The sequence below is a fragment of the Delphinapterus leucas genome, chromosome 13, assembly GCF_059928025.1.
Source record: "Delphinapterus leucas isolate spDelLeu-1000000601 "Yukka" chromosome 13, BTC_Dleu_Yukka2, whole genome shotgun sequence".
NCBI classification, from domain to species: domain Eukaryota; kingdom Metazoa; phylum Chordata; class Mammalia; order Artiodactyla; family Monodontidae; genus Delphinapterus; species Delphinapterus leucas.
Genome location: NC_143141.1, coordinates 49,753,677 through 49,781,251, shown reverse-complemented (window position 1 = coordinate 49,781,251; position 27,575 = coordinate 49,753,677). Strand labels below are relative to the sequence as shown.

Here is a 27,575-nt window from a genome sequence, read left to right as displayed (position 1 = left end):
CCCCTTGGCCATCTGTATGTCCTCCTTGGAGAGGTGTCTATTTAGGTCTTCCACCCATTTTCTGATTGGGTTGTAATTGTTTTTTTGATATTGAGCTCCATGAGCTGTTTATATATTTTGGAGATTAATCCTGTGTCTGTTCCTTCGTTTGCAAAGATTTTCTCCCATTCTGAGGGCTGTCTTTTTGTCTTTGCAAACTACTTTTGACATGTTTGATCAGTCACAGCACATTCTCCATACACTGCACAAATCTTTTTTTTGCATTTCAGTTGCGTTTTTACCTTTCTTGAAATAATAAAGCATAATATGCCAAAAATGTTGCTTTTTTCTTCCACCTTCAATATTAAAATGGCTACACAAAAATTCACCAATTTTTGATGTCTTTTTCTAAATGCACCCCAATATGACAGCTGTCACATACAATCTAACAAAATTGTTTCGAATGAAGTTAAAGACAACTAAGTACTACTAGAGCCATCTTATGGAAATAAACAAACGAACCTTTTGGCCAACCCAATAATTAAATACAGGTCGCAATGCAAAATGAGGCTAAAGTTGCTGGGACAGGACATCACTATTTTTGAATGTCAGATAAAGGAGATATCTGGGGTACTTGCTCACCTGTCCATAAACTGTAAGACGAAATCCTCAAATTCAGCTGTGGCAGAACAAAGTTCTCGCTCCACCTGTAACATGTCAATGTGGAGAAAATTTTAAAATAGTCTTTGATTTTTTTCTCTGAACAAAACTCAGTTATTGTCTACAAAATGTTTCTAACACTGCATTATTACATTGAGCACTGAGAAACAGCACCATAATCCCATATCAATTTAGAATAACTCATCTACTTTCCAGGAACCAAAATAAGAAGTAATTAACATATTTTGTAAGGGCCCAAAACAGAAGTCAGGCAGCCATTTTTTTAAAAATCAATAACAGTTTTCAAACTGCTGGTGTATGTGTAAAGGATTATCTCTCACTACTTAAACATCTACATGCCAAAAGTCAGGTAGTAAAATACTTGTAATAAAGAAAATTGTTCTAAAAAAAACCCAGACAGTAATGAAGAAAATTTCTCTTCATTAGATGCCAATCCCCTTAACAGATTTATTCCTAACGTAAGATGGAAAAACAAAATGCCACCCCCTTTGCTTAACAAAACATTAAAAAGTGACAAAACACTGAAATACACCTTTACATGTCACTTGTTTACTAAAATAGCCTACTTTTGACCACCCCCTTTGGTGGGTGCTCTGCAGATTATTTTATCAATGATGACCTCCATTTATATCGTTCTGGTCACAAAACAGTAATTTTAACTTATGAGCACCTCTGCAAAGTTGCTTTTAAACTATCAAATATTACTATGCCTATACAGTAAGAATCAGAACTCAGATAACCAATCCTTTTACAACCAGAAAGCATCCTTACTTCTGTGAGGTCATTTCTTTCTTGTAGTACAGATGAACAATCTACTAAAGGCACCAGGGTGGAAAATGTTGCTATAAATTGGAATGTGATCTATGGGAAGATACAAAAGATCTAATATTAATTACATAACTCTAGTTCCAAAATACATGTATACCATAAGCTACAATAAAGTACCAAATAAATTATTCTGAGGGAAATCCCACAACAATTTTTCTGAAAGTTTATTTGGTTTAAGCACAAAGTTCTGCAATCTTTTGTCATTGAGAAGTTACTGTGCCTCCCACCAAAAATATAACATTAGCTAAGAGTAAATAGAAAATGCTAATGCAGAAGCTAGAGACCAGGGAAGAGGGAAAGTGAACGATATTGTAAGTCAGAAGGTGTGTGTATAAGGGGAATCTGGCATTTCACACCCAGTAATTTTTATTATGTTCCTTGTGAAAAGTGCACACAAACGGAAGCGCAAGTGATCATATGCTATCATTTTTAATGTATCTGCTTAAGGAAGATAGGAGATACATAATGAGCTTTAAAACACCATATGATCATAAATGCACACGTTATGGGAAATTACTAAGGAAGACCTTACATAGATCAACTAACTGTCCACAGATCTAAACTTGGGCATCTACAGATATAACTCTGCTACCATTAACAAATTTTACACTTTACTATGTTCTAAAGAATATTTGAAGAAAAAGTAATAAGATATCCATTTACATAATTATAACTTAGATACAAAACAGAATCATAAACATGCTCACCATGCATTTACTAAAGTCATTTGGATCCACCCCAGGCAATGCTCTCATCAACAGAGGTAGCATGTGTGTTGGACCTTCAGGAAACCACTTGCCCCCTGATACCAAACTGCGGGCTACTCCAATTACACAACTTAATGTAGCTGTGAGCTGGTGAGGTTCTGTTAAAGTCTCTAGTGCAGGATATGTTCTATAGTTTGAAAACAGAATTTAAAAAATTTTCCATCACAGATAAACATACATACACATTAAACATACTAAATTCATAAACTGCATTTTGGATTAAAGGTTTGTAGCTGGCACAGTATTTTGAGTGAATATTTGCTCTCAAAGTGAACAGAATCACACAAATAAAGGAAAGGTACATGTTTCCCCAACTCCCTGCCACCTTACCACCTTCCTCCATGCCAATTCCACACTGAAAAGTAACATTAGCTGGTAGGTTTTTGCATTCTTTCAGCATCTTAATCCATTTCCACAATCCAATAGGACTGCATCTAATCTAACAGTCAGTGATTATCAGAATTCAGGAATAACAAGTTACAACTACTCCACTCTTCCCTTTTACGGGAAAAAATTATCTTACTAAAACGCTGAAGGGTCTATTTTATACTTTTAAAAAGACTGTATTTTAAAGTTGGAAATCAGCTATCAGAAACATAAGAGAATATGCCTGAGACTAGAGTGAATAAAACAGGGGGAATAAGACAAATGCAATCTTTGATCACGAGCCAAGAACACTCACTCTATGGCTCAGTGATTTCACTTTTGAGAATCTATCCTATAGGGGGAAAAAAATCCAAAATACAGTCAGTTTAAATTCCTCTTATACAGAAAAGATAAGTAATAAGGAAATTTAATTATAAATAAGTAGGAAAAAAGAAGGATTTCTAACTAGGATTAAAAAAAAAAAATCAAACTTATGCTTATTTTAAAAGATGAATGAAACAAACCAAAAACTCCAGCAGAGGCTGTCTTCAGGAGATGCAAAACTAAGTGCCTAAAATTTTTTTTCTACGTTTTTACTTTTAAGAGACTTTTGCTTGGGGACTTCCCTGGTGGTCCAGCAATTAAGACTCTGCGCTCCCAATGCAGAGGGCCCGGCTTTGATCCCTGGTCAGGGAACTAGATCCTGCATGTCTCAACTAAGAGCCCGCATGCCACAACGAAGATACCGTGTGCTGCAACTAAAAAGACCCCACGTGGCCAAATAAATACATATTTTTTAAAAAAGACTTTTGCTTGGAAATTCCCTGGCAGTCCAATGGTTAGGACTCGGCACTTTCACTGCTATGACCCAGGTTCAATCCCCGATCGGGGAACTAAGATCCTGCAAGCCGTGCACTGCGGCCAAAAAAAAAAAAAAAAGAGAGAAGAAGAAAAAGAAAACAAAAAACAAAAACCTGTCAAAAAAAAGGTAGCAATGCCACTTCTAAACAGGACAAAATTACAAATGAGTCTCAAAAAATGTCATTGTATTGCCAATTTTGTTAATTAAATATTTATCTTGGCCAAGCATACATACAGAATATGCTGGTATTAAATTTGTCCAAAATTTGACAACTAAAGAAAAATGTGATGGATAATTGTATTTGTATTTATAAGCTTTGTTCATTCTACTAAATACTTATCTCACCAGTCATAATTCATCAGCTGGAAAACATTAAAATAAGGCAAAACAAAGGGAAAGTAAAGAAACACCAACACCTCAGAGTTCAAAATTTTAACTATGCAAACAACTGAAGTCCCCCCTTAGAGGCAAGTCTCTCCTCTCCGAAGAGCATCAAGGGACTTGCCACTGACTGATAGCTTCTGCTACCATGTGGAGGTCAAGTAGCAAAGAACACTGAAGGCTGAAGACAGAGCAGAAACTGCCTAACTTCCCCATTCCATTTCCTAATTAAGTTGTACATGCTGGAAGTTTCAAGGCCCCAAGATGTATACATAAAAAAACAGGGGAGGCTGGGAAAGTGAAGTACAACTTAAATAGTTATGGCAAAGAGACAGGGCAAGATAGTACAAGCAACTCAAATTACAAATAATGGAGCCCCATTTTGGTGAAGATCTTTAACAGGATACCCTTTGCCAAGTAAATGTCACCAATTTTCTTGTCTCAACAGTTAGAAAATAAGCTGTCATCTGTATTCTGCCAGTAAGGACCTTGGGCAAATCTGAGTTTTAAGAAACTCAAACTGTTAGATCCTTCTGGGCTCCAAAATCTAACATTCTTCTTCTACTTTTGACAAAGCCATTTAGAGAGGAATCATAAAGCTGAAGTTCAGGGAGCAAAGGAATGAATAACAGACAGCTTAAGCAATCTGCTCCTGAACACTCAAGACAACTGAGAGTGGCTCTCTCCTATGAAGCACACCAGGTCTACACTGTGACAGTGATGAGGCAAATGGAGAACTACTTTTGTTACTATTTCAACATACAAAACAACGAATGCAGTAAAATCAACACTGTGGAAATACACACAAGGTTATACAATATATGAAAATAATACAGGCAACCAAATTTTCTTGTCTATCGTTGAGCTTGAGAAATAGAAATGCAAAATCACATTCACTGCCGTGTTCTCAATATTTAGTGACACTCACATTTTGTGAAAAAACAGCCAGAGCTTTATTTATGAGCAAAAACTTGAGTAGCTAAAATGTGCAAATAATTCAAAATATTTTATTTTATCCGTTTCATATCAATTTTCTTTTCTCTCCAATAAACCTTTATCAAGTTACCAATCATTAGGTTAAAATGTCTTGCCTCCTCTAGGAACAGGAATAAGCACAAAGATAGCAAAACAGAAGCCACAGAAAAGAAAAGAAAGCCAAGCAAAAGAGTATAGAGAATAACAGTAGCCACAGCTGAGGCTTCAACGAAACAAGTAAAGCTATACTTACCTTTCAAGTACAGGGGGTATTACTAACTCCGGTCTCATGAGTGCAAGATTCTGCAGAGCCTGGGCTGCTTCTAAACTACCAGTTTTGCTAAACATAGCCAAGAGGACAGGTTGAATAATGCATTGTACAAAGTCTGTAACATCTTGATCAGTAAGCTTATGGCTATCAGGCACAGGAGTTAACCAAGAAGGCTTCTTGTATCTTTCACGATGTAATCTTCTAACAACACTGTTTGGCAACCGCTGAAGTAGTTTCATTAACTTGTTCTGGGGACACAGAAGCAGAAGGTCCTAGGTAGGTTCTAGTTCCCCTATAGATATTCATAGTTCCTCTCTACCCTCCCAAGTAAAGATTTTTAAAATAACAGCTTGTATAATCTTTCTTTTTTCGACTACAACCTTTTTATTTTTAAAATTTTATTGAAGTATAGTTGATTTACAACTATACTGTGTTGATTTACAACACAGTGTGGTGTGTTAATTTCTGCTGTACAGCAAAGTGACTCAGTTATACATATATATATTCTTTTTCACATTCTTTTCCATTGTGGTTTTCACAGGACATTGAATATAGTTCCCTGTGCTACACAGTAGGACCTTGCTGTTTAACAGCTTGTATAATCTTATTACAAAGACCTGTATGGCCTAACTAGATAGAATAAAATACTCTTATCAATTAATCATTGATAATAATTAATAAAGATGTGTTTCAAATTTCAGTTTTAATTTCTAGCACCACATGAATCTTCCATTACGTGAAAAGCCATTTTAACCACGCAACTTTAAAACAAACAAATAAACAAACAAAAAAAACTAACATGATAAAACTGAAGAGATGATTCCATGGGTTTGTGGCATTTTGTTACCAGTTACCACACTAGTATTATCTTTATTTCTATATGTTCTGTGAACACAGTAACTTAATGTAAACGTGATCATTGACATACAGCCAAATCTTAGACAAAGGACAGAAAATGTATCATAGGTTAAACAATAGGCAATAGTTACATGTGACCATATCTTAAAAAATTCCAAACCCTAAGAGTAAAAAAATGAACATTACTCACCAGCCAGCGGCCATTATTTGAAGGATGGTAAAAAGATGTGATGCTGTTAAACAAACCAGCCAAATGTTTTTGCACTAGCTTACTTGGTCCACCCTGTTCAGATAAAAGAGCAAAAATATCAGTACCCACGTTATCTGTAAAACTGAAGGGGTTAACAGGCCCAGGCCTATATACAGATCTCTTAACGTGGTTTATATTCATCCTTCTGGCAAAAATCAATTCTACCTCTAAATAAAAGTCAAAAACAATTCCCGGATGAACTTCATACAAATCAATCCAAGACAGTCTACTAAAAATAAGGGCAAATAAATAAATAAATAAATAAAATTAAAATAAAAAATAAGGGCAACTTACTGAAACCAAATCAGAAAATGGGAAAGGTACCTTTCAATTTAGAATAACAATATCTTTTACTCTTTGCAGTTAAATAATTTTTCTCACTAAGATTACCATCTTAATATAACCAACTGTGGCAACAGTAAGCATAAAAAGCATTCCTTAAAAGATTCAAGAAGTGAAGAAGTTCTCACAGCAGGAAATAAGGAGGTGAGAGTTACATAAGTGCATTCAAATATCTTATTATTACTTCCAAATGTTTCAAGTGATTAGACCTGTTATATGTGACTATATTGTGATTCAAAAAAGAAAAAAAATTTTTTCCCTTAATCTGTTACCAAAACAGCCAACCAAACAACCATAGAACCTGGGCTGCAGGACGGGGGTGGGGGATGGGGGATGGGGTGGCGGGGGAGGGGGGGCCAGGGGAGGGGGGCGGCGGCAATGAGGAAAAGGCTGGCAATCATCTTATCAAGTTGAACCACCCTGGGAATAAAGGACTACAACTTGGCCTTGAAACCTCCTATCTGTCTCAAGATGGTCTTCTTTCAAGAAACAGCACAGATTTATAATGCATGCAAATGTCAAATCACTGTGTCGTATACCCAAAACTAACATAGTATTATATGTCAATTATATTTCAAGTAAAAAAAGAATCAGCACAGACCTAAGGCAGAATATCGAGTTACATAAGGAACATGTCTTTCTGCTGAAATAAAATCCACATTCACGTTTCCCAATTTAGTACAGGGCAGCTACTGAGACCGTAATTCCATAGCAAAATACCAATAAAATTTTCAAAATTCTAACATAATAATTAGCACTGTTGATTTTTAAATTATATTAAATATTCATATTTAACACAAAATGAAACTGCCAATGAGAACAACTGTGTGAGAAACAGCAACATTAAAATAAGGCTGATACCAATCACGATCTAATTCTGTGGCTCCTAAAAAACAAGTTCTAACTCATTGCTTATGTAAAATACTAAATATCTGTATGTTTTTGCTGTTGTTGAATATCAGAAAGAAAATGGGATTTTCCCTCTGTTTAATAAAATAACAACAACAAAAAAGAGGAGGTTGAGATTTTCTTTTCTTTTAATCTTACAATGAAATTTAAGAGCTAAACTTCTCACAACCATTCTGTCTTTTTGACAGAAACAGCCAACCGAGCAGTATAACCTGGGAGAAAATAGCAAACACAGAACAATATCAAATGCAGAATAATTCAAAAAGGAGATAACTGTAGAGGCAATATGAATGACCATTCAGAAAATTACAGTATATATTTGGAAGATGACAGTCAGTAAAATAATCCTTCATACTTCTCCCTTCACTAAGATTACTTGGTCAATAAGCTTTGTGTTCAATATGATGTTTTATGTGAACACTGACAATAAATGCATTAATATTGAGCATATGCAGAACCCTGAGTTCAATCTACCTTTATCATTATCAATTTGACTTGGGAAAGTTCTTTTACCCATGACTCTGGTTCTTGGTCTGTAAAACTATTACAGACATTCTGAATCTCTTAAAACTCTAACTGCTTCCCCACCCTCCCAAATTAAACTATAATTGACCTATAGCACTGTTAGTTCCAGTGTATTACATAGTGGTTCCATATTTCTGTATATTACAAAATGATCACAATAATCAAAACTCTGAACTTCTGACCCTTACTTTTAAGGTCCATTACTTAAGGAGATTTATAAATGGTACATTATGACTACATTCTGAGTCTGAGAAACATAAGCTTACTCCATCAGAAATATCCAAGAATCAAATGACCAACTAAGCCACTAATCTAGAATTATGTGATTATGTAGAATTTTTATGTGGTTAACACAAAATTTACATAAACTATATAAACCAAAGATAATGTATTACAAACCATCATGGCGGTGATCCATATTACAGCATGTCCTATATCATAAGCATTTGTTAAAAATCTTGGGACTAACACTTGACTGCTTCCCACTGGGAGGTTCAGGCTTCTCAGAATTCTTGTAAATATCTTTTAAAAGAAAAAAAAAAAGAATTAAGAATAAATATTTACAGATATCAAATAACTCATTAAGCTAAGTGTTACACATTAGTGTTACTATATTGAATATATATTCTCATTTGATTGGTTTTTAAGCAAAATGACATACTGTTTAGTAATTTGCTTTATTCCTTAGGAATTTCATATAAATATCTGTACACTTTCTTTAATGACACTCTGAGGTCACAGGCATGTGACTATGAAGCACCCATATCCATGTACTCCAAAACTGGCAAATGAGACTTAAACATAAAAGGGCAAAATGTAGATAACTGTAGTTCAATGTGAAATATTTTGACTACTTTCTGCCTCCCTAAATGCACATAAAATTATTTTTCCTATGCTCTCATTCCAAGCCAAGGATGCACAAAACACAAATATCTTCTGGCCGATTACTCTCCCTCTCAAAATGTTACCATTGACTTTATCTCCTAAGAATCTGCATTTTAATCTGTCATTTAATAACTGTATTTTAATACAATTAGATTTATTTTTTAAATCTGTCGTTAAATATGTCAGATATGGCAGGGCTAAAGACTGGGGAAATTTACTTTTCCTTCTTAGTTTCTATTGGCCAGCAACAGAGAAAGACAGCACAAGCAAAGGCAATCAGAGCATATGCCTTCTGCTGCTCCCCAGCTCTGCTCTACTGTCAGTGTGCACATCAGAACCACCCGGATGCCCCGTAACAGCCTTCTTGAAGCTCGATGATTCTACAGCAGGTGAAACAATACCAAATGTGCAATAATGCACCTAGAGACATTTTCTAGCTTTACTTACTCTAGGAAAGTATACAATGTGATTTTAAAAGTGGGGAACACTCTAGAAGAACAATCAAATACAATACACAAAATTCGTTGGAAGGGATGAATGTATGACACCCTGAATAATAGTTTTAGTACTTTCTAAATTACTTACTCTGAAACTTATAGTTCATGTCCTGCATAGGTAAGACAAAATAATCAAACATTTATGATAACTTGATATGATCCAATTACTTTTTGAAAATAAACGATCTATCCTTTAAATTACTTATGTTTTTACTAACAGTCAAAAAATATTTTATGTGGTGCTAGAAATAAGAATACAAAACACACTTCTTAAAGACATAAAGATGATGTCAGTACTATTGTATATGTTCAAATGTTCTTAATTACCTTTGGTACATAAGGATCCCAATCTATGTACCCTATATTATCTGTAGCCAATCGAGCAAAGAGATTTACTAGTTGCTGAAAGTAAACAAAAAAATAAGACAGTTAATACATTTGTTGTTTCTAAGGGTCACAGTCACACCCCTTATCCATTTATTCTTTTCAGAACAATCACTATGGGCACAACTGAATTTAATATTTGATTTATGACTCAGTTTTTTCAAATCTCCAAATTTAAGTTCTGATTCTCGTCACCCATTTAAAAACCAATTGCAGTTGAAATGCTTATTAAAAAAGGGAAATGACAAAGCATCATCCACAATGCAAAGAGAAAAATAAGTTTTAATCAAACACACAAGTAGAAAACATCCACCAGGTGTCCAGCGCCATGCCAGTAAGGGTACAAAAGGAAATAAACAACATGGTTTTACTCTTCATGCATTTCACAGTACATGTATATACTTTCAGATATTGATAAAACCAAAATAAAGAATATTTTGAAAATAAAGAATATAACCAAAATGAATATTCTAGTTCTCTTAGAATACAGCAAATAAAATTCTAAAAAACTGACTACAACACTGCTAATAGCCAATCCTAAGGAACTGAAGTTACTTATCAAATGATCCGATATAGTTACTTCCAAACTAAAAAGTATGTAAGAAAAAATGGGATACTCACCCCCTCCCACTGTGGGAGATTTTGCACTGAAACCCAAAGGCCAATTAATTCATCAAACCAAAGTCTGAAGAAGAAAAATGTTGTTAGGAATAGCAAGTGATTTATAGCAAGTGGTTCAAAGCCAGGTATCCTCTGTATTTTTTTAATCTATTATTCTTACTGATAACTACACAACCTAGAAAAAATAACACTGAAAGTTACAAACTTAATGGAAAAAGAACTACTTTTGTCTGAATATTCCCCTTTCAATTTATTTATGCTAAAAAGAATAATCTCATCAAATTTCTACTTCATTGTTAAATAACTGTCTACCCCTATCTAACACTGTTTACAAGTTTCTCCTTCCTCTCCCTACCTTTTTGCTTTAATGCTTTCCCGTTACTACCTGTTCCTGCAACTCTCCCTTACTCTCTTTTAACATGCCAACTAGTAATTACACCATTAACTAGCACTATGGTAAATGCTCCATAAAAGAAATGAGCCACAAAGTTTTAGGAGTAATTACATTATAGTGGTGGAAACTCTCAAATTAAAGAAACATTGGATTGGCCAAAAAGTAACATCTTACAGAAAAACCCGAATGAACTTTTTGGCCAACCCAACAGAAGAGACTATAGGGGCAAGAAAACATCTGAATATTATTAACCAATCTTTACAAATATCAAAGAAATTACAAGTTTTTAATTAAAATGTCACAAACATACAGCTAGATACAAAATTTCTGATTTGACTGAAATAAAAGATTTGACATCTCGCTACAGAAAACATGCTGGGGGAGTGGGAGGGCTAAGCATGAACCCATAATATACTGATAATTACTATGATCCTTCCAGTCTTTTCCTCATACCTTTTACTTTTTTCATAAAAGTACAACCTAAATATTTTCATTCTTGGGTTTATGATATACCTGTAGTCATCCAAGAAAAAAACAGTTCTTAAAAACAGTGAAAAGACTAGAACAAGTTAAAAAAAAAAAAAAAAGACCAAAGAAGAACTATGCTACACATGATGAGGGTTAAAACCAAGGTTTAGAAAAACACTTTTCCCTTCCCTAAACTCTATGCAATTTAACATTTCCACCACTGCCTATTTATTGAAATTTTCAACCCCTTTTTGTACTTATTATTCTTTCTCTCCCAATATCTTAAATTAAAGCCCACATCTTACTTGGCTTGACATACAAGTGTTATTCTCTCTTTATTTGCAATCCTATATTTAACTGTTTTAGCCTTCACATACACACTTCAAGTATAAGAAACGTAATGGTTGAGTTGGTAAATTTTTTACTTATTATTGCTTTAATAGTTTGTAATGTATATACATACATACATATATATGTGTATATATATATGTATGTATTCCCTACTATATTCTAGAATTTGTCAAGATATATATATATACTTACTTAAAACCTTTATGATGAAGTTCTGGAGAAAGGGAGGTAGGAAGAAATATTTCAAAATAAGTGATGGCCTTTTGCATCGTTACATCAAAAGGGCACATTAATGGCCGCCATTCTTCTAGCATCTCAGCTGTGGCATCTGCTGGAAAATAACTAATAAAGAAGGTTTTCATGTATCTGATCATTGGCTAAATGCTCTACATCATTATATGACTGACAAAAAAGGAGGAGAAGGTGAAGATACTCATGAGATAATATCACACACTATCAATGTGTGTGATATTACCTACAAGAAACACACATTTTTACAACTCTAAAATAAATAGCCTATCACACTTAGATAAGATAAATTTTCTTGTCTGTGGACTTGGGAAAATGTTACTGAGTTGGCCAAAGAGTTCGTTTGGGTTTTTCTGTAAGATGGCCGAACAAACTTTCCGGCCAACCCAACATAAAGTTGATAAACCTCAGATAAAATACAAAGTCATTCAAATCACCTACAAACTTAAACATGATTGTTGTATTTTTTCATCCTATGTGCTGTGCAATAGCAATAGAAAAAAAAAAATCTTGTCATAGGGAATCCAGTCTATATAAGAAGTGTATAGTCAGCAAAGTGAGAAAGAGAACATCAGTCCAGGAACCTCTAGGCACTTTAGGAACAAACCATTTACCCTCACTGGACCAGAGGTTCCTAGGTTGATGTTCTCTTTCTCACTTTGCTGATTATACATTTCTTCCTATATACAAGAGAGGACTGGGCTAGATGATCGAGTCCTATAGGCTCTAACATTGTAAAATTCTATGAAATGGGCAGGAGCATCCCTGGGGTAGAGAAGATTTAGAAAAATAAAATCTGAAGTGTGCAGACACACACAAAATGAAGGTAAATGGATAAGGAGGACCCATTATCCATTTGGGTATGGAATGGATACCCAAATGGGTAGGCAACTGAGGTTTAAAATAATGAAAAGCATATGAAAATTTATGATTTGGGTATGGCCCAAAAAGTTAGTAAACCCTTTCAAATACACTTGGAGGTTTGGCCTATACATCATATTATTTTTTTTTTTTGCGGTATGCGGGCCTCTCCTGTTGCGGAGCACAGGCTCCGGACGCGCAGGCTCAGCGGCCATGACTCACGGGCCCAGCCGCTCCGCGGCATGTGGGATCTTCCCAGACCGGGCCACGAACCCGCGTCCCCTGCATCGGCAGGCGGACTCTCAACCACTGTGCCACCAGGGAAGCCCTATACATCATATTATTAATCTTATTATATCTTTATACATCTGTGTTATTAGAATCACACTTCATTCCTTTATGTGAAAAATACAATTACATTTCTAGTTATTCTTCTGTTGAGTTCATCGAGCATTTATGTACCAGATCGTTGTGCAACAGGTTAGAATTTAAAAAATTTTTAAAGGCAGAATATATTCATATATTCTACCTTCAAAGATCTCATACATTGATTCCCCTTCCTAATTCAGAATCAACTGTTAGCCTAGTAATCCAAAACAGAAGCTTGGGCATTCTATGAATTATCTAAGAACCTAAAAACCAGCAAGTACCTCAGTGATGATCAAGTTTCACAAAATGACACTGCTCCTTGGTGGCTTATTGAATGACTCAGGTTAGATCTTAAGGCTCTTAAAAGGAGACATTTTATATCTTGAAAATACATTTGCCCGAGACTGAGTAGTATAGGAGGTCAGCAACAAATATCTGATCTATAAAATAACTTTAACTCATATTACAAGCATATGATAAATATACGAATTTCCATTCAAAAGAATTCACTGCATTCATAGCAGAAGTATGTCTTAGAACAGCCTGATAAACAAGAATGAAAAAATAGTTCAAGTCCACACAACTGGACTTTAATTAAACTAAATTCTATCCATATTCATCTTTAAACATAAGAATATGGGATGTTCAAAGTCAAATATTCTACTGAAACAGAACACAGTAGAAAAAAACTTATGCGCCATCTTATTATTATTCATTTTATTTTGGAAAATATTTTTGATCTGAGTAACAATACTCTAGGAAAATCTTTCAGATGAAGCCAGTTATACGTACATTATTGCATTCTTACTTTATAATGGGTGACTGACACCCACACCAGTTAAAAATTTCTAAATTTATAAATGAAATCTGAAAAGTTCAGTTGAAGAGCTGGAGATGATATGTTGTGCCCAGTGACTAACATCACAATATCAGAGACTAGTTATACCTCTAAATTCCTCTTCAAAGCATACTAAAGATGGGGAAAAGCCCACAGAAACAATAAGAGGCTTTATAAATTGAGAAGCTACTTACGGTCGGCAGCTTTTCACGAGTGTTTTGAGAACATTTTCTACAGAACTGGGGGGAAAAAGCCATTTGATAAATTAGGTTGGTGTATTTTAAGAACACATTTTTAATAAATATCTCTAAGATACACTCATACATTTAGGTATTATCTGTGTATATGGAATGACTAATCCTTCTCTTTCATACAGACAAAACTCTAACAATTAACTACCTAAACTCTGTAATCTACTCTTCCCTTTGCCTTCATTTTGCTCATTCTATGCAGTGAAAAAAAGGGAAGAAAACTAGAAAAAGGGCAAATCACCTTCGATCTTTACAAAGCGGGCAGCAATGACCATATACCTATCAATACATCAAGAAGCATGTTCAGTGGCTTCAAATACTAATTTTAAATTTTTATTAAAGTGCTTTTACATCAAAAAACAAACAGCAAAGTCTGGTGTGCCTCTGTCAGCAACTACCAGAAACCAGTTTTCTGTAACCTACTGATGAGAGTTTTATAACCCTCCAAGGCACTTTATTGCCAGCAACGATCATCAAGATAATTAGCAACTGTCACCTTTCTGACCAGCTACTTAAGAAGTTAGCTGAGGAACATTAAAAGCTGTAACTTATTTTCCAACTGGTAGGGGGTTCAAGTGAATTTAGGAAAACAACATAAAAATTTGTATATGAACTTATAATAAACACTTCTACTTTAATGAAAAGGCTAGTGTGTACTGGTTTAAACACACATCACCAGACCGGATGTTTAAAATTCTAAGTAGACCACAGTCAAAAGAGGTCAAATGCAAATTAACAAAACAAAGGGTAATTTTGAACTGGAATTTTAAAATAAATGTGTGACTACTTACAATACGATGTATAAAAGTAAAAATAAAACAAGTCCCCAAATCTCAAGAGAAAAAATTATGGGGGAAAGGGGTAACTTTCAGGCAGTGCTTCCACCTGACACTTTCTCATTAAGCTGCTTGAAATTCTTAAGTCCAGAAGTCTATCCAACTTCTCTGAAAGCTTAAGAACTAATTTGCAAAGAAATTCCAAGGAATAACACAAACCAAACTCAACACAAGTAATCAATGTACTATATAACCAAGAGAGAAAACTATAATTTCATTACTTGAAGCAGTAAGAATCCTCTTTTTTTTTTTTTTTTTTTTTTTTGCGGTACGCGGGCCTCTCACTGTTGTGGCCTCTCCCATTGCGGAGCACAGGCTCCGGACGCGCAGGCTCAGCGGCCATGGCTCACGGGCCCAGCCGCTCCGCGGCATGTGGGATCTTCCCGGACTGGGGCACGAACCCGTGTCCCCTGCATCGGCAGGCCGACTCTCAACCCCTGCGCCACCAGGGAAGCCCCAGTAAGAATCCTCTTTAATTTCAAAAGTACTCAGAAAAAAATTAACTGAAGAGGAAACCGGGCTACAACTCATGAGATAATTCTAAAATAAAAAAGATGACCATATGGCCAGAGAGCCATCATGGAGCATTTTCTCTGATTATCAAGGAGAGATGTTACCTTCTCTCACAAAAAAAACTCATCAATTCAGAAACAGAGTTTAATTGAGGGAACATCTAAGTTTGCCTAGTTAAAAAAAAAAAGGAGGGGGAGGGGAGCAAACTTCTCTCCAACTACATTTACAACTCCCGGAAGACCACGACTATGATTTTTTACTTCTGGGCATTTCCAAAGTGCTTATAACAAGGCTGTGTTCATTTACATATATACATATATTATAAATATATTTATTTATTTACAACGCTCTATAAACATTTTCTATCAGGACAACAAAGAACATCGATCTCTGGATCTTCTTTTAGTTTGGACCAAAGAACCAACTTAGAAACAAATTTTAGAATTCATACGTAAGATCTGAAGATTCATCTAGTTCCAAATGAAATAAGAGATTAACTTAAATGCAGATTTTAAAAAAGATAATTCTAAAATGGTAAACTTATGGTCCAAGGAAATAAGCAGAAGATCTATAATTCTACCAGTTCCTAATGTTTGTGTTCATGTTAACTTTACATTTACTTTTAACTGTTTCTGTGGCAGCTTGTTTGAGAGTACAACACAGAAAACCTGCTATTTTCACTGGTAATTTTTCTATTCTACCAACAAACTTCCTATAATGTCAAAAATGATTCTAGAAAGCAAGTCATAAAAGGCTGCATAGCTACATGTTTTCTCCAGTTCCCTTCACTCTTCAGAATAGAAGGTTAATTGTAAGACTTGATAGCTGTCACTTCACTCATTAGAGGAACAGGGTGTGTGGGAATGTGATTTAGTTCATCTAAATAAAGTCTGTTTCAACCCCTCCTTAATAAGGCCTGTGCCATTGGATTTATGCTCTTTAGCCAGAAAAGGGTACAATCTCTCTAACCTGTGATATCTGTATAGTGACCTTTTGTGATTCTTGTAATCTCTCAAGATGAAGGGAACAATGTTTCTGTTTAAAAATAAAATAAAAGGTTATGGCTAGATGCTACTAGATTATATTTCACTAATTTTTAGAGGGAGTGAATAATCACTAAAAACTTTTCCAATTGTTGGAAATTTCTAATACTAAAGTGACAACAATTCAAAACACTTTTTTTTTTTTTTTAAATCAAAAGGGATCTACAGAGGGACTAAGTTTTGGGTGGGTTTTCTTGTACGCTATTTCCTCTTAGTAAACGCATGTTAGCTTGAAAAGAAAGCCACAGTATATCATGTAATGAATGGTTCACAGCCTGGGCTTAGAGTCAGACAGATCTGAATTTGAATACCTGTCCTGCTACTTACTAGTAGCACAGTATTATAGCCTCATATCTATATAAGAGCTGTTACAAAAATTAAATAAGATAATGTAAAGAATGCAGTTATCTGGCCCAGAATTAAGCACAATAAATGTTACCTACAATTATTATTTCATATCTGGCCAAAATAAATTATATTTTCAACCTCCTTAAGAATGAAAATTTGTACTCATTTTGCTTTTACATTTATTCTACTGCCTCTGAGAAGCTATTAATTTACATTTAGGAAATTGCATCAAAATAGGAAAGTCCTTCCCCAACTGCCACCCTATTTATCAGGGCAGAAAGTAAGTTCTTGTCCCAGTTCTTGAGCTCTTGTCCCAGTTTCAACAAATGACTCTGTGTGAATTTTCCTCTCTGGGATGCAATTTCCTTATGATGACGTTCTTTATGAGTGCTTATGTTAATAAAGTATGCCAAATAAATACTTAAGTACTTAAGTATGCCTTAAGTTAATAAATGCCAAATATGTAGCAGAGAAGCCTGAGGAAAGCCAAAAGCCTTAGCCTCCAGTTACTGAGACAGTGGACTTATATAAACCTCGAGGTGTATGATTCCTACCTCCTTAGCCTTACCTAGCTGTCAGGACAATATTCACTTCTAAACCAGAGAAATGTACAGCAAATGACAAATTCAAGATGAGAGTAGTGTGGACTGCCCACGGCCAGAACTACGTTCAGCTTCACTTCACAATTCTTGAACTAAAATTTAACTTCAGAGTAATCATATTTGCTTTTTTATAAATGAACTGGGAAACTATAACCCTGGTATATTCTACATACCTCTGCCTCAACCTCCTTGTAACTTAATATATCAGTTTTTTCCTGCTTTTCCTAAATCCAAACAAATCCACCATCAGTTAGTCAAACACTATCCACCGCATATCTAACCTTACAAAATCTAATACTGCTTAGTTAAATCAGCAGTCATTTTTCACAGCCACTTCACACAAAATTAGGTTCAAGATAATTTTACCTGAGGACAGTCTAAATAAATTATAACATCTTCATCACTGATGTAGCATTAACATGGGTTTTTCAATACAATTACTTCAAGAAAAAAGTATGCCTCTATGGCAAGTAAATGTTAAGAAATTGTAATGATTCTGACCACTCATGTAAAAAGAGTGTGTATAATTGCTACAAGTGATGACAAGCCTGATCAATGTGAACTGAGTATTTTTTAAATTGGTTTAAAAAGAGCAGTTTCTAGAGAAAGATCATTTAGCACAACTTTTGAAAGAAGCACTATCAAAGTCATTAATAAAAATTAATAAAATCAACCAATTATTCTCTAATTTCCAAATAAAAATAGAATTTTTTAAAAAGCAAGTAGAATGTTCCTCAAATACCATGTTAAAAAAATCACTGCAAATGCCATATTAATAATCATTGTTTATTAACAAAATAACTGTAAACTATTTTAATTTCAACAGGTTCTCAGACAAATTACTTTCATATTTCATTATCATGTTAAATTCTGTAGCTAAAGATCATTCTTGAGTTGCTGGTAGTAACTTAAGCTTAGAAATGTGGCTACACATATCAAGAAACCCCAACAGAGGTTAAGAACATGTCATTTTCATGTGTTGATGGGGGAACAAAGGATTTAACTGTATCTTAAGGACAAGAGTACCAATTCAAATGGTCCTTTTAGATTTAACAGAGAAAGAAGAAATCAAGAACAAGTACCAGAAAAGGGAAATATCAAATTTCTCCAGAGGCAGATTAATATGAAAAATGAAATAGTTTAATACTGTATGATCCACCTTAGAATATATATAAAAGAAAAATAGATATTTAAATATTTTTTAAAATGTAAATGAGTTATCTAGGCCCAAGCTACTCATGATGCAAATATGTAAACCTTTAAAACACCAAACAACCCACAAAAACTGAACTGATAGTAATAAGACTAAATAAATCTCTATATATACACATAGCAATTCAAACATGAATTATCTATGTTCATTTGTAAAAACTGATCCATGCATAATTCCCCCACATTTTGTTAGTAGCAATACCTTTCTTTACCATGCTGCCTACATTTGTAACCTGTAATATGTTATTCCAGTTAATTGTGTGGGACACTGCTTTATGACATAAAATCATGCCCAAAAGATTCAGATGCTTCTTTTACAAAGTAAACAATAAGCAGCTCTTAAGTTGCTAGTATCGAGTTCACAACTACCTAGGTTTTCTCCAATTTTAATTTTTCTTTTGAATAAAAAAACCCTACAAATTGTTTCTCCAGTAGAAAGTAAAAACAGATGAAAGTAAAAAGGGTCTTTTGCCACTGAGGCAAAAAGACAGAAAGGAGGAGGGAAGGAGGAGAGGAAGCAAAAAAGAAGAAGGAGGAGGGGACAGAGAAGAAAATAGGAGAAAGGAAAAGGAAGTTTAATAATCCTTGCTTCAAACAATGGAATCAGCTTTTAAAATCATGTTGAAATGCATGGCATTCTAAGCAGTGGTTTCAATAAAGACAAACACATAAGGCACATGAGTTTAAGACTTGAAAGACAAACAGTTAACAAATGAAAAAAGCTTTCACGTTTGATTATAAAAATGGTATTCTAGAAATAGTTATGAATACATGCAGTCAGCTGACAAAACTGTTTCAAAATGTCTCAGAATACATTTAAGATGAAAATACTCAAAACAAAATACTAACTCCCAAAGCATGCCATATTAAAGGGCTCCTTAAGTAATTTTCTGAAATAAAATGTTTGCAAAAAGTCACACTTCTATCCCTGGGCTATAAACACTTGCTATACTAGTGTACTAAATAGTATCTTTTTTTTGTTTTGTTTTGCGGGACGCGGGCCTCTCACTGCTGTGGCCTCTCCCGTTGCAGAGCACAGGCTCCGGACGCGCAGGCTCAGCAGCCATGGCTCATGGGCCCAGTCGCTCCGCGGCATGTGGGATCTTCCCGCACCGAGGCACGAACCCGTGTCCCCTGCATTAGCAGGCGGACTCTCAACCACTGCACCACCAGGGAAGCCCCAATAGTATCTTAAGTAGAAAAGTAAATTTTAAAATGTTTTAAATGATCCCATCTTAGAAATTCACTGGACAGAGACTAGCTGTGAGGAACAAAAAGTGAAAGTACTGTTGCATGGCTCTCCAACTAGTGTCTCTAACACATCAGATTCCTCCAATATTAAAATCAAGGCAAGTGTGATGAAACACTCCAAGAACCAAAGAATCTGAAAATCTTTCAAAGTTAATTGTTGTAACTATATACAGTGTGACCTGAATGGAAATATGGTACAGGTACTCCTTTCAAAAGGAGAGGTAGGGCTTCCGTGGTGGCGCAGTGGTTGAGAGTCCACCTGCCGATGCAGGGGACACGGGTTTGTGCCCCGGTCCGGGAAGATCCCACATGCCGTGGGGCGGCTGGGCCCATGAGCCGTGGCTGCTGGGCCTGCACGTCCGAAGCCTGTGCTCCGCAGCGGGAGAGGCCACAACAGTGAGAGGCCCGCATACCGCAAAAAAAAAAAAAAAAAAAAAAAAAAGGAGAGGTAAAATATGATAATAACAGTAAAAAGATTAAAGCAAATTAGAAAAAAATGAATAAATAATTAATTACAATTCTGAAAAACTGCTTTTTTTTTTTTTAACAGAAGAGACATTAAGTTTCAAATTTTGTCCTACAGTGCTGCCTCTCACTAAGAAAGTGCCCCCTCAAAAGTAGTTCCAGATGCCCAGTATTCTTTCTGATCACTTCAAACTGGAACAACACATCATCATTTTTAAAAACAGGTTGCATCAACAGAGCTGCACTTCACAATGTGTGCTCCTTTTAGTGGACACACACAGCCCTGTGTGTAAGTGCTCCAAGCCACTAGGCCAATAGAGTTCATCTTCTTGGAGCATCAACTTTAGTCAAGAGATACATATGGAAGAAAAAAAAAAAAAAAAAAAAGAGATACATATGGAAGAAATTTTTACTTATGAAAGCATTACTTAATATGCCTAATAAAGATATGAATGTTTAAGATAAAATGTAAAAATTCCAAGAAATTTCTCACACCACACCTCTTAAGAAACATCTTTGGGGAAAGGGAAGGAGGTATTAAATGGACAATCTGAGAAGCACTGGAACAGGAAAAAGAATACTGGTTTGGAAACTAAAAGACCTGGATCTTACAGAATTAAAAACAGAAAAGAAGAAAGCAAAAAGTGCTGGACCAATGGTAAGAAAACAGGAGAGACTGATTAATGAGAAAGGAAACTTTAACTTGCATGGATGCAGGCTAAGAGGACAGCAAATCCATAAGCCTCTAACCACATGCAGGGCGCATTCTGGAAATGTAAGGGACATTTTTAACTATCACAATTGTGGGGAGGACTCACTGGACCTTTAATGATTAAAAGCCAGGTATATTAGATATCCTGCAATTCATGGAATAGCCAGACTCAACAAAAAATTATTACTTCAAGACTTTCAAATGTCCCAATGCACGGTTATACAGGTTAAAAATTCTTGAACTAAAAGTTAACTGCTTTAAACATTAACTATTTTTCACACAGTTTTAATAGACATCGAATCTCTAGGAATACAACTAACATGTAAATTGAAGGAAGGCTGTACTTTGGCTGAAAATTTTACCTACGGTTATTCATGATTCCTGAAAGAAAAAAAAATTACAGCATAATGGCAATTCCAGTTGCCCCACTTGATTTGCCAAAACTAAATCCCTGTGCATGTGTAGTTTTCATACAAATATGTAACTAAGATTGAAGACTGCTTTAACAGTCTTAGAACCAAGTGTCACTACACTTGCAATTATCAGATACACAAAGAATGAGGATGTCAGAGAATTTCATTAAATTCTTCATTAAAATGCTTCATGTTTTTCTGGAATGTCATCCTTATTTTGGTAGGACACAAAAGACAATTTATGTTGTGAAAATTACACATTGACATTGTTTATTTTGGCAAAAGTCTGCTGCACAAATTCTCTATGGCTTCATATATTAATGTTTCTTTTCCTAATTCATCCTTTGCCTATTTCTTTCACATGCGATAATGTTTAAAAATAATGTTTTGTAATACTAAGTAACTACACCATCCCACATAATTACATAAAGAATCATTGTGACACTATGTTATAAATAAGGCCAGCTCACCTGCAACAGTATCTTACTTCTTTTTTTTCCCAGTCAGTAGTCTGAAATTAAAGTTATTTCTCTCTCTCTCTCATCATATTTAAGTAAGTGTGGCCTGTTATTCTGTATCCTAGCACTAGTTTTTATTTCAATGTCCACTAACAATGCTGCTATGCTGTTTATCTTACATTTTCTTGTACTTCTGATACAGAATGTGTTTTGACCTTTTTACTTTTAAATCCAAACTTACTCATTAAAAGTAGATGCAAAATCTGAATACCATACTGTTTTTTTAAATATTTATTTATTTATTTTTGGCTGTGTCAGGTCTTGTGGCAAGCGGAATCTTTCATTGTGGTGCACAGGCTTCTCTCTAGTTGTGGCACGTGGGTTCAGTAGTTACGGCGTGCGGGCTTAGTTGCCCCGTGGCATGTGGGATCTTAGCTCCCCGACCAGGAATCAAACCCACGTCCCCTGCACTGAAAGGTGGATTCTTAACCACTGGACCACCAGAGAAGTCTCCTATACTGTGTTTTTTAGTATAATAGTGCATGCATGTTTGAAATATATATTGCTTTATAATAAACTACTTTCCCATTATTTCTTTTACGGTTAAAACATTATTTATATTTATTTTTGAGTGTAGAAAGGTCATGCTATTTATGAATTTCATTTTGGAATAGTTATCTACAGAATACAAAAGTCTATTAGAGTTAAGAGTCACACTGTAAACCAAGTAAAGATTTCATCAAAGACTTGATGTCTCTTCAAAAGACCAAGAACAGCCAAGGTGAAACTTTTAAGGAAGGTTTCCATAACAGCAAGGATGATGTGAAGCTTCAGGAAATGACATGGTAATTAGTATCAAGATGCAGGGAAGGAACTATAAACAATGATTGACACTAACAGTAATAAGCGTTAACAAAATTTCCTGGAAAACAGTGGCATCGCTGAAGAGGAAAGCCATAGATATTTATTAATAATGACATAGTACTTAAAAAAAAAAGTGGCTGCCTTTGCAAAGTTACACCTGTCAGGGCAGGAAGTGTGACACTTGGTTATAAAGAAGTAAAAGAAATGCTGAAGAAGGAGAAATTACTGAAGGAATAGCTTTCCCTCCCCCATGATTTACCAAAGACTTTCAAAGGCAGTCAAAAAATGAGCCAGGAAAATTTTAGAAAGATAACTGATTTTGAACTCCATTTAAAGGTCCCTGAAATCTATGAAATGGTGATTCTAGTCAAAAGTTCAATGGGCTCAGGACTTCCCTGGTGGCCCAGTGGTTGAGAATCCGTCTGCCCATGCAGGGGACACGGGTTCAATCCCTGGTCCAGGAAGATCCCACATGCCGTGGAGCAACTAAGTCTGTGCACCACAACTACTGAGCTTGCGCTCTAGAGCCCGCGAGCCACAACTACTGAGCCTGCATGCTGCAACTACTGAAGCCTGCGCACCTAGAGCCTGTGCTCCAAAACAAGAGAAGCCACCGCAATGAGAAGCCCGCACACCTCAACAAAGAGTAGCCCCCGCTCACCGCAACTAGAGAAACAGCAACAAAGACCCAACACAGCCCCAAAAAATAATAATAAAATAAAATAAAACAGCTGTAAAAAAAAAAAAAGTTCAATAGGCTCAGATTTTGAGGTCTAGTCAATCCAGTCTGTTCCATGCTCCCTCTGGCAGAAACAAAACTCAAAAGTAATCTTTCATGTTAAATTTGGGGTTTTCATAATAAATATTAGTAAAAACACACTTGAACGTTGCACCATTTAGTTTCATGATGAATTCTGCCACTTTTATGGTTGAAATGGGTTTCCTTGTTTTAACACATGAAATCTTCAAGAAATAAATACCTTCTGACCATGTGACTGACTGAAATACCTTCTGAGAGTATTTGTGACTACTGTCCAAAAAACAATTGGGGCCTAAGTTCACAATTACCTATAGTTTGTTTTTTTTTTTACTCTTTCCATTTACATCATTTCACTCTTTACCTATGACCTAAAAGTCTTTAAAGTCTGCCATCAGCAGTCATTTTCAAAAAAATTCACTTACGACTGCTGACTTAAGTGAGGCCTGAGGATTAATCATGGATTAAATGAACTGAACTGGGTAGATATGTAAACATGTCTAGGATTGAGAGAAAAACCACAGAAATAAATGTTCAAAGACTTCATTTATAAAAGAGAAAAAGGAAAATAATACAGGCATATAAAATGGTGTTCTTCAGAAAATGAGTGCATATGAATATGAGAAACAACTCTAGATAATAAGAGGAAACAGCTATTAAAAGTTTAAAAAAAGATTTCCTAAAAATAAACCTCAATCACAAATTTAAGAGTATTTAAGCCAAACACGCTAAGACTGAGAAAATTAAGAGCTAGATCACAACTGGACAAACCCTTGTTAACAGGGAAAAATGACACTTTGCAGTCAAGCCTGAAATCACTATTAATCAAAAAGGACAGATGATTATACTGTACTCTGTAAAGGTTCAGAATAAAATACAAAATGTACCAAAATGAGAGATCTGGAAGAGTCAGGATGTGTGTACAAGAAGCCATAAACAGCCAGAGATTTATAGTCTTATTATGTCTAAACATTACTAGAAAATAACATAAACCAAAGACCGTGCATTTGAATAATTTGTACTATAATACAGTCAATCACTGAAACTGATGCTCCTTTAACTGGGAGTGTGTGTGCTCTAGGATGTGGGTGCCCCCTGGAATACGCAAAGCTCCTCCTCTTGAAGCATTCATTTTACTTGAAGAATTAAAACATATGTGGATATACTATGAAGAACGCCAAATGTGCATGACAAAATATTAGATTTCAAACAAAAATCTCTTGTTTTCTTTGGCCAGTATGGTGATGTTAGCTGTTAGAGATATGGTGGTGGGAAATTCTTAAGTGCAGCTTCAGATATAGCTTAAAGAGGGTAATAAATTGTTTTAGGAGTCAAGATACATAAAAATGAGCACACTAAAATGTGTATTTGCTTGCTTATCTCAAGTAACCCAACATTTCTCAATTATGATCAAACCCCTAAGAGTCCCCAAAAGTGCTCCCCAAAAGTACTTTAAATGGAAATACTTACTTAGGAAACCAATTTAATCCCAGGTGCTCTGTCTTGGAATATAATATTCTTTCCACCATGTCATAAAGTGGTCTCCAAGGTAACTCCAAGTCATCTCTTGAAAGAAGTTCCTTTTTCCTAATTAAAGAAAGAGTAAATACATGTGTGTATGCTTGCTCAGGGTGTGTATACTACACATACTACACAGGGAGAACAGTTGTTAAATGTTGCTGTCATCACAGTGGGTTTTGCTTTTCCCCATCCTCAGCCACTCACTGGCAAAACATGATAGGAGGAAGAACAATGCACCAGGACTTTTGCTGCTGTCCAAACCTCAAGGGGCACCAGGTAAAAAGAGGCATTAAAATTTGTGCCACCATTATTGTAGATGAGTTTCATACTTTCCCACACTATCTATGGAGTACTTAATGTTTCCCGAATTGTGCTGGGTGCCTGGGATAAGCAAAAGAATAAATGATCCCTGTCTTCACAAGGATATTACAGTCTACATAAGGGAAGGTAATTAGTATAAATGAAACAAATAGACAACATATAGTTCAATATATGCTAGAGAAGGGAAGACTTCATGGAGAAAAAGGAATCTTAATTAAAAGGTTAATTAACACATGGGGTTTAAACTTATGATAAAGTTTTCTGCAATCTTTTTCCAAAATGGTAATTTGGGACTTGGTCTTCTTACCAAAGAACACTTAGCTCTCCTCATTCCCTAAAACCTTGAAGAAAAAAAAAAAAAATCTTAGCAGAAATCACAGGACATTGACTTACTTTAACAAGTTGATTAAGAGACGTGCAAATCCCTGCATCATGCTGATTTCCAGTTTTGGAATTGATACCAGCTCATATAATAATTTGATAAAAAGAACATGATCTTCTTTGCTAAATTTTCTCCCATAAAGTCGAATATATCTGCAAGAGAAAAATCGATACAGCCTTTAAAAATAGATATCGTGATACATTCATGTTCATTGCAGCATTATTCACATGGCCAAAGTGTGGAAGTAACATAAATGTCCATCAACAGACAAATGGATAAAGAAAATGTTATATATATATATATATATATATACACACACACACACACACACACATATATACACAATGGAATATTATTCAGCCTTTAAGAAGAAAGCTGTCATATGCTAAAACACAGATGGACCTTGAGGACATTATGCTAAGTGAAATAAGACAATCAAAAAAAGTCATCCTGCATGATTCCACTTATATGCAGTATCTAAAGTAATCAAACTCATAGAAACAGAAAGTACAATGGTGGTTGCCAGGGGCTGGGAAGGCAGACAGGGAGCTATTGTACAATGGGTATAGGGTTTCAGTGATACAAGATGAAAAATTCTAGAGATCTGTTGTATAACAATGTACACACAGCTAACAATACCATACTGTACACTTAAAAATTGTTAAGAGGGTAAATTTAAGAGTTTGCCACAATAAAAAAAAATATGTATTTTACACTTTAATTTCAAAAGTCTTTGATGTCAAACATTTTATCACACTGCACACTCATCACCGTGCAGGAAAGACTTACTCTATATTTTAATTAAGAGATTACCAAATAAGTACTTTATTGACAAAAAACTTATAATTCAGTTATAATAACTGAATTCACATCAACATCTAATGACCAATTATAACACTGCTCTTTTATTTTTGCATGGTTTTAACTGGTCTTTGGACACAGTAACCTGAAAAGAATCCCTCTGCACCCTTTCCTTTATTAAACAAGTGCTCATTCAGAATAACAATCTACCTAATGACTTGCTGAAACTACTTAAAAACATCATATCACAACATTATAAAACAGAACAAAAGAGTACAGACATAGAAGTTTACTGTTTTAACCACAAGAATCTTTGATGAACGCTTACTGAGAATCCTGAAACAATACAGCGTTACCTAACTTGTACTATTTGTTTCTAGGCATTAACTCATAACTATAATAAAATTATGTTGCTACCAAAAAAGCACAGTATTTTATCTCAAAATTATATGTTTTCAATTTTTTAACTTTAGGGAATCAATGTAAACAAAAGCGTCAACTATAAGCAATTTAAGGAAAAGGTGTCCCAAAAAGCAAGAATGACTAAGCACAGCATAGTTAAGGATTCAGAAGTAACTAAAACTTAAGTAACAAAAACTTACTTAGAACAAATTACTGGATACTTAAAATCATAAACTCCTTTGAGGAAGACCATTTTATAGACAAATACATAATTCAACAGAAGACACAGCATTAACATTCCTTATATGATCTTTAGCACTTCTCCAACAGCTAAGATCAAATTAAACTTGAGTTTAACTTCTAAAATTAGAATACCTGTTTTTCTTTTTCCAGAAAATCCTCAATATTCTTGGTCCAATAAAAGCACTCTTTTTTTAATTTTCTCAGGCTGCTGCATATTTATTCAGCTCTTGTCTGTCTGAACTTTCAAGGTATAATCCCATGATTTCACC

The 27,575-nt window shown here is 35.0% G+C and overlaps 1 protein-coding gene across 3 annotated transcripts in view; it reads right to left on the bottom strand.

The window, feature by feature from the left end:
* Window positions 1-27,575, bottom strand: part of PSME4 (proteasome activator subunit 4) — a 101,376-nt gene that overhangs the window by 47,463 nt on the left and 26,338 nt on the right. For 2 of the 3 annotated variants that reach the window (XR_016395440.1, XM_089923184.1), the window contains exons 2-13: window positions 25,872-26,012; window positions 25,107-25,223; window positions 14,106-14,150; window positions 11,787-11,936; window positions 10,382-10,445; window positions 9,704-9,778; window positions 8,394-8,516; window positions 6,159-6,251; window positions 5,093-5,382; window positions 2,196-2,382; window positions 1,432-1,521; window positions 622-686 (exon numbers count right to left, since the gene is read on the bottom strand). Coding sequence is in view for 2 of the 3 variants with exons in the window: in XM_089923184.1 (XP_089779310.1) it covers window positions 622-686; window positions 1,432-1,521; window positions 2,196-2,382; window positions 5,093-5,382; window positions 6,159-6,251; window positions 8,394-8,516; window positions 9,704-9,778; window positions 10,382-10,445; window positions 11,787-11,936; window positions 14,106-14,150; window positions 25,107-25,223; window positions 25,872-26,012 (1,440 nt within the window). In the remaining variant the exon portion in view is untranslated. The remainder of the gene's footprint in view (window positions 1-621; window positions 687-1,431; window positions 1,522-2,195; window positions 2,383-5,092; window positions 5,383-6,158; window positions 6,252-8,393; window positions 8,517-9,703; window positions 9,779-10,381; window positions 10,446-11,786; window positions 11,937-14,105; window positions 14,151-25,106; window positions 25,224-25,871; window positions 26,013-27,575) is intronic. The other variant, XM_022597155.2, reaches the window with a different exon arrangement.